Here is an 11,018-nt window from a genome sequence, read left to right on the forward strand (position 1 = left end):
AACGCCACTGGATCCACAAGACTTCCCACTCACTGGTCTGTGATCTTCCTGCATTGGGCGTCATTGCATGTGTTTCGTGAGTCTGAAGAGGACTTTATGGATTGCTATTGGACCTATGGGCTAACATTAGACTTAATGGACTTGATTATCTGGACTGGGCTGGGATGTTTACTTAATGTATCATTACACTTTATATACAGCTCTTTGTTATATACATAGGGGTGTCTATGAATTTGTTTCTCTGGTCTACCGGGACTAACACAGCTGGGTCAAGGAGACTCCTCCCAGTATGTCTCCAAGAGGCAAGGTGTAGGGGTGGGGGTGGGCTGCAGAGAGCAGGGAAGGGGCAGTGGGAAAGGGAGGAAGTGGCACCTCCCCACCCTCAGGACAGCGCTGGGTGGGGACGCCGCCACCATCACGCACCTGAGCACGGACTCCACGAACACTCGCAAGGCCTTTATGTGGACCCAGGCGATGGAGGCTTCACTGAAGTTCACCTTGAGCCAGCGCAGCAGGGGGCCCTGCAGAGACAGGAGTGCCCCCGCTGACTCCCGCTCCCCTCCCCCAGGCAACATGAGTCTTGCCAGAGCAAGCCCTGATGGAGCAGAGATGCCCAGGCGCCCGCAGAAGCAGCAGCGAGGAAGGAGTCCAGCAGACACAGCCTCAGCCAGGCAGAGCCCTGTCTCCAGAAGCTTAGCTGCCCAGCCACCCAGCACGTGCCTGGTGCCACCACAAACAGGGTGGAGGCTGGACCACCCCTGACCTCCAGGCCTTGCAGCAGGGGGCTCACAGGCTGTCCCACCAAGGAGGCTACCACAAGCCAGCAGTCCGGGGTCCCAGGACCCACTGACAGCTGCCCACCTCTGCAGGACCCTCTCACAGCCCCACCTCCCCAGTGCTCCGAGTTAGAGCCATGAATGCCCACATGGCCAGTTCTCCTGGGTTGGGGGTGGTGGTGGTTTGAGTCTTCTAGTAAGAGCCCCCAGCTCCCACTTGACACCTCCAATTGCCCATAAAGGTCAGGGGTGAGGGTCCAGCCAGGGTAGCTGAAAGAGGAAAGCTCAACTGTCTGACCCACCCCCACTTCCCCACCCAATGGCCCAGCCAGGGCCCTACTCTGTCCCAGGGCACCATCTGTTGCCACCTCCAGCCAGGGCAGGGGCAAGCACCACTCCTCACTGGGAGCAGAGGAGACAGCTCCAAAGAGGCCCTGCAGGCGAGGAGGAAGCCAGGGTGCTGGGCTCCTTGGGTTGCAGCCCTCAGAAGCCGTATGAGAGACACGAAACACCAGGCTGCCTGAGCTGAGGCGGGAGCCATGAGCCAGAGACCCCAGGGTCCCCAAGGGATTGCTTACCTCACCCTCGCCCTCACACTCTCTCTCTCTGTCGGTCTGCCCCGCAGTGGGCCTATCAGGGTTACCTAGCGGGGTTACCTTAACCACGTGGTCCGGGAAGGTAGACGATCCCTTTTTAAGAGCAACACAGGAAGTTTGCTAAAGGCACAGAAATGATCGATTACTCATAGCGGAAAACATGCATCTCAGATAGACAGACATTCTCTTTGCCTGGAAAGAAAGGGAGGGCGAGCTCGGGAACTCTGGTCCACCCAGGAACCCGGCAGGGCGCCGGAGCTGGGGATTTGCCATATGGCCAGGAGCTCATGGTGGTGGGAAGGGGAGGTATTAGTCTTGGGGGTCTACATTCTAGAGATAGAACCAATCACAGGCAGAGGAGTGGGTCCCCAACCCTCCCTCCACCAATCACTGGGACCGCCATGATTGGCAGGCAAGGACAGGACCAAGCGGTGGTTAGTGGAGAGGCTGTGAGGCTCCGGGCCTGGCCTCGGGGGAATGGCTTGTGCCAGGCCCAGCCATGGAGCCCACTGGCACTCACTGGTGTGTTTAATAAGCGTACTACGTGCAGAACATTAGTCAGGCGTGCTGTTAGGGCGTCTCGACTTGGTTTTCCTGTCTCTGCCGAGAGGAGGCGCACACAGGGAAAGGTGGCCCTGGGCTCTGGGGGATGGGTGGTCAGAAGCCACCAGCCGCTCCGAGGGGAGAGAGGTGGCAGGCTGCTTCAGGATTTAGATCTTCGGAGCCCCTGGGGACAGTTCTGTGCTGCCCTATAGGGTCCCTAAGGCTGTCACTGATTGGATAGCAACGAGCAGGGTTGAGGTCTCCAGTGAACAAGAAGCCCGGGATGCACCCTGCTCCCTCTGGCTGCAAACTGCTTGCTCGAAGCAGCTTCCCCAGAGCCTACACAGAGTGGAAGAGAGACTCTCAGAAGCCGGGCCAGCTGGCCAAGCATGGGCTCTGCTCAAAGGCACTTAGCATCTCCTTCAGGGCTCCGCTGCCAGACCAGAACCCTGGCCGGGCTGGGAAGTGCAGAAGTCTGCGCTGCGTTACAAAAACCCAGCTGGCCAGCAGAACCCCGCTCCAGGCTGCGGAGCCTCGCTCTGAGCTTCTAGGTAAAGGGTCTCTTCTCCAGGAGTAAGGAGAAAGGACCGCCCCTCACAGAGCGTGGCTGAGGGGGGAGGGAGACCACCCACGGGGGCCCAGCTCACGTGGGTGAGCATCTTTTTACAATGTGCCAAGCCGTTTGGCGGGACAGCTTGGTCAGATCTGTAACCCCTGCTGTGAGGGCTGGGATTCCCAGGGCTCAGGCCCCTCCCTGGCCCCAGCTCGGTGCTTTCTATCCCAGGGGAAGCTCAGTTTATGAAAAGCCTAGATGCTCACTTGGTTTACAAATACATACACATGCAGACACATGCGTGCACGTACCCGTCCACATGCGCATGGATCTGTGTTGTTTGGGGAAAGAGGGTCTAAAATCTCTGATAGGAACTTTCAGTTTCCCCACAAATGGGGGCAGCCAGCCCCAGCGGGCTCCCTGAGAACCCCAGGGGGGGAGCTTCATGGCTGGTGCCCCATCCTGGTGGAGAAGGGCCCTTGGCCAAGAGAGGTCAAAGTGGACGTGCAGAACGCCCCAGGCCGTCCAGCCAGCTGGAAGCACAGGCCAGACAAACACTCGGCCGAGGAGAAAGCACTTTGGCTTTTATGTGCCGCCCAGTGCTCTGGCCCACAAGCACGCCCTTGGAGCTTTCCATCTATAGCCTCCTTCCCTCCAAGCGCCCTTGAGGGCACTCTGCTCATTCCTCCCTTCCTCTCCAGCGAGGGGCTCGGATCCTTCTGCTGAGGACAAGCTCCCCCACACTCACCGGCCTGGACTAGCGCTGTGGCCGGGCACAGCAGGGCTTGGGCATCCTCAGTGGACACTGTAGTAAGGGGCCTCCCAAGGCACTAGTGTTCGTGTCTCACAGGCGAGCCCGGGTTCATTCGCCAGGCTCAGCTGCATCACACGCTACTGAGGCTGCTGTCGGCAGTCCTGCAGATCAGCACCCACTTGGCTCAGAACACAGGGGAGGTGACCCTGGGGACATGACGTCCCTCAGTGCCACTCCCTAGAAACCACGGCTGAGGACAAGACCTGAGTGCTCAGTGCACTCTCCAAGGGGCACCATCACTCACGGGCATCCCCCACCCCACCCCTCAGGGACCCCGCAGGCAGGGCCCTCTTCCTAGGGGAAGGCTCATGAATTCACCTCTCTGAGCCCCACTCTCCCATCTGCAGAACGAGGACCATCAACCCATAGACAACCCCTGCTCTGGCGGCCCCTTGAGAGCAGGGGGCACCGAGAGGTGGGAGCCCAGAGAGGGTGAGAGCCACATGGCCTGGAGAGCTGAGGCCCAGGCAGGGTTCTATATCCCCACCCCCCAGGCCAAGTGCCAGGTGGGGGCCCTGCTCTGCCCCCAGCCCCGCCCGGCCACCCGCAGACACTCACATACTGTTGCTTCTTATCAGACAGCAGTCTGGTCATCTCCTCCCTCTCCCTGTTCATCTCTTTCTCGTCAAAGTAAAATTCACGGACCATGAACCTGAAAGGAAGCACATGGGAGTCTGTCCTGCCCAGCCAGCAGGGGCATCTCCGAGGGGGAAGAAGCCCACCACGGGGCCGGTTCACGTACTTGTTCTCCTTGGCCTTGGCCTTGAAATCGTCGATCACTCTTCGAAACAGGGTCACGGTGAAGAGGCCGCCCTCATGGTCCTCAGCAATCAGTCTGTGGCAGAGAACCCTGTGCTCATGGGGCTGGTCACCTGGGCCCGGCGGTCAGCTCCCCTGTGGCTGTCAGCCTGGTGACCTGGCTCAGGAGCACAGGTGGCGTGGGAGGGCTGGGGACTGCAGGTGTCCCTGATCATGCCCTGACCCTGATCTCGGGGCTTCTCTCTGCTCCCCTCTCCCTCCCGGCGCCCTCCACTCACCCCTCCGGAATGCAGGGTCTCAGGCAGAGAGAAAGGAGCCATGGTGGCGAACCAGCTACATGTTGGGCTACTAAACACAAAGTCAGCAGTTCAAAACCACCAGCTGTTTTGCAGGAGAAAGGTGGGCTGTCGTATAGGGTCACTACGGGTTGGCATCAACTCCACGGCAGTGAGTAGTTTGGGTGTTTGTTTTTAACACAGGGAAAGGCTAGAGATGAGGAGTCCGAAGGGCCTTAGCTCCAGCCCATCTCAACCTGGTCTTGGTCGTCTGATCTGTAGAATGGACCGTCCAGGTCTGATACGCCGCAGTTAGAAGGACGCAGGGTGGATTTCCTGGGGCGGAAACCATTCCCTAAGGCGCACTTCACGATGCTCTAATGAGATGTGGCCTCCCTGGCGCCCCTCAATTGGGACCACTCGGCTGCTGTCTCGGGCGGGGTTCCCTGCAGCACATACTGGGTCCAGTGGTTTAGCATCTTTGAGTCCTTGGAGTGGGAAATCCTGCCCACAGGAGGGGTTTGGGGAGCGGCAGCTCTGCCGCTGAGCAGCCACCTCACCAGGGCTCTGAGGCCCCCTCTGACCGACTGCAGGATTGGAGCCTGCAGGCTCGGCCCGAGGGATGCTCCAGGGCTTGGCCATGGAAGACCTGCTGTGAGAGCAGTTTCCGGAGCTCCATTTGTAGCTGCCCCTCCAGCCTCCCCACCACAGATGACCTCAGGCTGTGACTGTCCTGTCCCTTACCCCCCTCGCTGGAACTCCTGCTTCCTATCTGCTCCGAGCCAGTGACCCCGGAGAGCTGGCCCGGGCACAGGCCTGGGGCATGGGTGGGTGGGCAGGGGCGGGGACTCCCCCTGAGTTCTCTGTGGGCAGTGGGCTGCAGACTGCACCGGGACCCGTGTTAACGTTGAAGAAGACTTGCTCTTTCGTTGCCTGGAGGAGAACGATGGAGGCCAGGGGCTGGGCTTGACTAGGGGCCAGTAATACAAAGTGGACAGTGCCCTCCAGGAGAACACGCTCCTCGGAATAAAAACATTTGCCCAAAAACAGCTCAGGAGGCAGCCAGGGGCTCCCGGGAAAGAAGGACGAATGGAAGGCGAGAACTCGGGGAGACCCTGTTCCCCGAGGAAGAGGCAGCTTAGAGGGAAACACAGAGTGGGAGCTGCCCTGCTCTGTCAGGGTCCCTCCCTCCAGAAAGCGGGCCCCGAGAAGAACAAATCCCCGTGGATTCGGAGGGCACAGGAGCCCTGGTGTCGCAGGGGGTAATGTGATGGTCTGTTAACCGTGAGGTTTCGCTGTTGGAGCCACAGCTGCTTTCTTCCAGGGAGAAAGCTGGGCCTTTCTGCTGCTCGGAAACTCGGGGGCAGCTCCACTCCGTCCTGGAGCGGCACTCCGAGTGGGAATCCACAGGCTGGCAGCGAGTTTCGCTCCCGGGGTCACTGGCTCAGAGCAGATAGAAGCAGGAGTCCCAGCCAGGGGGGTAAGGGATGGGACAGTCACAGCCTGAGGTCATCGGTGGTGGGGAGGCTGGAGGGGGCAGCTACGAGTTCAGGAAGTGGAGGAGGCATTGAGGAGCTGGCCCAACGGGCTCTGGAGACGTGAACTGCTCACAAAGCAGCGCTGGTCTGTCACCAAGCCGCAGAGCATTTCTCCGGCCGAGCCTCCAGCACAGAGAGCCCTGGTGTTGTTACCACAGTGAAAAAAGCCCTCAGCTACCAGCTGAACCCACCCCTTGGCTCTATGAGAGCAGACTGGGTGTCTGCTCCTCCCAAGGTTACAGCCCAAAAAACCCTCTAGCGGTACCGTAGGCCCATGAGTCAGCGTGGACTCCAGGCACCCAGGCATCCGAGCCCAGTGTAAGATACAAACATGGGGACGTAGCCTGGGCCCTGGTGGTTCTGTGGGTTAAGCAATGGGCTGGTGGTTGAGAAGGGGAAAGACTGACCACCTGGGAAACGCCACAGAGTGGATGTCCATCTGAGTGTCGCGCTGAGTCAGTGGATTTGACAGCAGTGGGCTTTTGGCCATCTCCTTCTCTCCCCCACAGGCCCCCAGGACCCCAGTGGGCTGTCTCTCATCCCACCAAGCTCTTACTAGGAAGAAATTTTAAGAAAACTGAAAATCGCAGTGGTGAGAAAAAGCCCAGGAAAGTTGCACTAAGGAATTTTTTTCCCATTCCAACAATGTACCTGCTACTTCTTCCAGGGTAGCAGGGGCCTCCTAGGAGAATTACTCAAAGACCGTGTAAAAGAAATAGCAGGTGAGCCCTCGGAGGATCCCCAAACCGACATTCTGACGTGGTACCAAGCAAAGGTCGCAGCATGTGGGGAAGGGTCAGGAGGGAGACACGGCTTTCGGGAGGGTGTAGACCCAGATGGGGGACTTGTTGAGAAGCAAGCGCTTCATGTTTACGTTTTCGTTGAAGATGTTGCCGTGATGTTCTAGGGATGCCTGTGGACATCACCTCGTGGTGGGGCTGTGAGCACGGGGTAAGGGTTGGTGGCTCAAACTCAGTGGCTGCTCCGGAGAAGGAATTGAAGGCTACCTGTGCCCCGCGCGTTCGCAGAGCGAGGAGAAGCCGCGCAGAGCAGGGTTGCTATGGATTGGAGTTCAGGATGGACTCCATGGGGTTGAGGCTTATTCCCGGGACACAGCCATTTCCCAAATGGTGCTGTGTTCCCGTGTGTGTGTGGCTGTGGTGTGGTGTGGCGTTTCTCTCCATTCTCCTGACATTGCCACCACCAAGGCTGACCCTATACTGACAACCCTCTTGGCCCTCTGTGGTCACAGTGGGAGACTGAATTGTATCCCCCCCAAATAGGCACTGCAAAGCCGAACCTCTATGCCTGCAGCTTATGTTATGTTAATGAGACATAATTAGTGCAGGTGTGCCACTTCAATCCATGGAGCCCTAGTGGCGTGGTGGGTTACATGCTGGGCTGCAAATCACAGGTCAACAGTTCAAACCGACCAGCCGCTCCTCGGGTGAAAGATGAGGCTGTTGGCTCCTGTAAAGGGTCGCAGTCTCGGAAACCCACAGGGGGTAGTTCTACCCTGTCCTCTGGGGTCACTCTTAAGTCAGAATCAACTCGATGGCTATGAATTTGGTTTAGTGTTGGGTATTTTAAATCACTCCCCTTCGAGTTATTAAGGAGTTTAAAAACAAGCAGAGATGGGGGAGAGAGGCCAGGCCATTTGCAGAGCAGCCGGAAGTAGATGAAAAGGCACAGGGACAGAAAGGGAGCCTTCTGCCAGCACCCACGCCCTGGCCCTTATCTGCCCGAGACAGCACGGGAGCACCAGGCAGCTGTGCACTGGCAGCGGCTCAGACCAGGCCCTTGCTGGGCCCTCCAAGGGGTGAAGGGGTAGCATGGGCAGCACTCACAATGAGTGCAGGAGCGAGGTTGGATGCGTCAGGTTGCGGGGTGGGGGGTGGGGGGTGTGTGTGGGACCAGACTCCAGTGTCTAGGGCTGGGGAGCCTCGCACCCCTGGTGCCCCCAGAGTGCCCTCGCGTCTCACTCACTTGGTCGACCGAGGCACCACCATGTCCGACAGGGATTCGTAAGTTCTCTGCCACTGTGTGTAGCTTGGTCTGCGAGCATAGACAGAATGGGTCAGCGATTTCTGCACAGGAGGCTTGTGGAAACGGTGGTGAGCAAAGCAGGGTCAAGGCCTAGCCATGGGTACTGGATGCCCCTGCCCATTGTGCACCCAGGGTCCCAGGGCCCCACGGGAGAAAGGGGGGCCTGGAGGCCCTGCACTTCCTGTGTGGACCCTTCACTTCCTGTGTGGGCTCTGTTCTTCCTGCGTGAGTTGCTCAGCTACTGATACTTGCCGGAGGCCTGGTGTTCGTACCCCTCCTGATCCTGGCCCCCTGTGACCTTGGCAAGCTCGTTGACCTATCCAGCCTCAGGACAATGAAAATGGTGACACTATAGCCCACGCAGTTAGAAAGAAAGTCTGCAAGCTGGCACCCAGCAGGTGCTTCAGAAATGGGCTGTGCTGCCATCGCCCTTACCATCAACCCAACTTCACCGTGATGCCCAATACCGCCAACAGAGCTGCCGCCTGGGGGTCACTCTACACCCCAAGAAGATGGTCTTCCCATGACCCTTCTCGCAATTGGGAACCCCCCAGATACAAGCCCAGGTACCTTCCTGCTCACTTACTTGGGAACAATGACCAAAAGTGTGATGAGATATTCTGAATCCAACACAAAATCGTCTTTGTTCACGATGTCGCTCAATGTCCGGGTGAAGAGATTGCCCCTGGATCCGTGGGAAACAAACCATGTGTGATCAGCAGAAGGCCCACGGCACACCATGGGCTTGTGCGTGCAGAACACACAGGCCTCAGGCACACCCACACACCCGGGCCAGGGGACTGGCAGCAGGAGGTCTCAGGAATGTCCCCTGGAGAGCCACAGTGGCTCCCTGGGTACTGGCATCTAGAGAGTAGAGTGAGGGGGCTCAGGGAATGTTCAAAACGATGAGTTTGCCCTGGCCGTGGGCTGAGGTGTCTCTGTTCTGTGTCTGGGCAGCCAGGGCTGGACCTCCTCCCCTCCTGGGGCAGGGGGCTGGCAAGACTTCAGTTATTGTCGCCAGTCACTGGGCAAATCCAACACCTCTGCCCTGCTCTGCCCCGGTGCCAGCCCGGGCTGCTGGAGGAGGACCTCACACAGCAGGCGGCTTAAGTGGCTCGAGTGTCAACAGGGCGCTGGCTCAGGAAGCCACTCGGCCCATTGTTGATCCTGATAGAGTCCGCTTCACTTTACAGACTCCTGGGTCCAGTGGCAGGGGATGCTCGCCTGAAATAGCTTTTCTAGGTGCCAGGGGTGATGTGGTGTGCACCAAGAGCAGGGTAGACAGCAGCTCAATGGTCTCATGTCCACTGGGCCAAGGCCGGCCTTGCTGGATCAGTGCCCCTGTCACCATTTAGAGCCCCCTGCCACTGACACCCACCCTCTCCCACCCCCTGCTCCTTGAGAGAAAGAGGGATCACCCGCTCACTGCTATCGAGCCCATTCCGACTCCCGGGGACCCCATGGGAAAGGGCAGAAGTGTCCCTGTCGGTTTCCTAGACTAACTCTTGATGGGAGTAGTGAGCCTCCTCTTTCTCCTGAGGAGCAGCTGGTGGCTTTAAACTGCTGACCTTGCAGTTGGTTCCTAGCCCAACGCATAACTACCATGCCACCAGGGCTCTGACAGTGGAGAGGGTAAAATTCAGTTTGTCCATTTCATTGTGATGCAAAATGGGACAAAAAAATAAGTTTCTACTTGATGTGAATGTTTCCCCCTTAGGTTTTCAATGCACTTTTCACAAGAAGAGAGCTGCCCCAGTGACTCTTGGGAGAGAGCAACAGGTGTGGGAAGATCTCTAAGTGCCCTTTCCTCTCCTCCCAGCAGAGGGCCAGCCAGCATTACCCGGGCCAGCTGGACCTGCTCAGAAACACCTGCAGGCTCTTTGCTAGCAGCTCGAGAACCACGCCTCCAACCACAGGACTCTGACTGCCTCCCAGGTAGTCATTGCCACCAGGACACTGAGCTACACTTGTCTCCTGAGAGCCGCACCCCTCCCCATCATCTGTCTGCTGGGCCTCACAGGGCAGTCGGCTCTCCTTCCTTCATGGTGGACCTTCAGGTAGGTGGACAAGGCACTTAAACCCCTGAAACTTCCCTCTGCGCTCGCAGTGGTTACATGGTGAGCTACGGGCACAAAGAGTTGCCATCTTCATGGCCCCACATGAGACTCGCCCTCGTGAAGAGGTCACTGAAGCGACAGCAAAGTGTGGTGAGGAAACTAGAAGGTGCCCAGCTATCAGGAAGAATAGCGTCTTGGGTTTTAAAGGCTTGTCTTCAAACAAGCAGTCATCTAAGGGAGGTGTTCACTAAGTGAGGGATTAACTAAGTCCACATGGAAGAAGCAGCCAGCCTGTGTGATCCAAGGATGGCAAATAATGAAATCCAAATCTGAAGGAGGAATAGTATCAGAGTTAGACTTCTATCAGACATAGAAGTCAATTATGGATTGTGTTGTTTAGGTTAAAATGAACACTTTATCGTTTCGTGTCCCTTTTGATCTATTGTAGAATTGTTTTATCATTGTTTTGTGGTTGTTGTTTGCTTCTTGTTTGGGCTCTGCATGATTTTCTGTATATGAAATCCAGGACAGGTCAATCTACAGAGACCGTGATCAGATTAATCACGATTTAGGGGTGCGGCAGGGGAGGTTGGGCGGAAATGGGGAGCTAACAAGGAGTACAAGAGAGAAGACAATGCTGTGGGACTGACAGATGGTGGTGATGACCACGACTCTTCTTAATATGACTGAGCTGTCACATTGCGTGACACGTGAATCACATGCCCCAAACTGCTTTTTGGAAAATGTGCAGTCTCGGGAACTCACAGGGTCCCAGGGGCAGTTCTCCCTGTCCCACAGGTTCTCTAGAGTCGGGATTGACCCTCTGCCTCTGTTGCTGCCCAAGGGCCAGGGCCAGGTGGCAGCACCCCCCCACACCCACACACGCAGGAGAAGGATCACTCACATAGACTTCTCCAGGTTCTCCAGGTTAATCTTGAGCGTGTTGCACACACACACACACACACACACACACACACACACGCACGCAGGAGAAGGATCACTCACATAGACTTCTTCTCCAGGTTCTCCAGGTTAATCTTGAGCGTGTTGCACACGCACAC

General features: G+C 57.5%; 1 protein-coding gene across 3 annotated transcripts in view; it reads right to left on the reverse strand.

The window, feature by feature from the left end:
* The window catches only part of ATP6V1C2 (ATPase H+ transporting V1 subunit C2), a 65,904-nt gene that overhangs the window by 6,615 nt on the left and 48,271 nt on the right, over positions 1 to 11,018 (reverse strand). For 2 of the 3 annotated variants that reach the window (XM_004696034.2, XM_045286957.1), the window contains 5 exons: positions 8,487 to 8,585; positions 7,841 to 7,909; positions 4,025 to 4,117; positions 3,841 to 3,934; positions 424 to 521 (listed from right to left, as the gene is read on the reverse strand). In XM_004696034.2, the coding sequence (XP_004696091.1) occupies positions 424 to 521; positions 3,841 to 3,934; positions 4,025 to 4,117; positions 7,841 to 7,909; positions 8,487 to 8,585 (453 nt within the window). Of the gene's footprint in view, positions 1 to 423; positions 522 to 1,354; positions 1,493 to 3,840; positions 3,935 to 4,024; positions 4,118 to 7,840; positions 7,910 to 8,486; positions 8,586 to 11,018 lie in introns of all 3 variants that reach the window. The other variant, XM_004696033.2, reaches the window with a different exon arrangement.

The sequence above is a fragment of the Echinops telfairi genome, unplaced genomic scaffold (genome assembly GCF_000313985.2).
Source record: "Echinops telfairi isolate 266 unplaced genomic scaffold, ASM31398v2 ScPeMD7_9;HRSCAF=40, whole genome shotgun sequence".
NCBI lineage: Eukaryota > Metazoa > Chordata > Mammalia > Afrosoricida > Tenrecidae > Echinops > Echinops telfairi.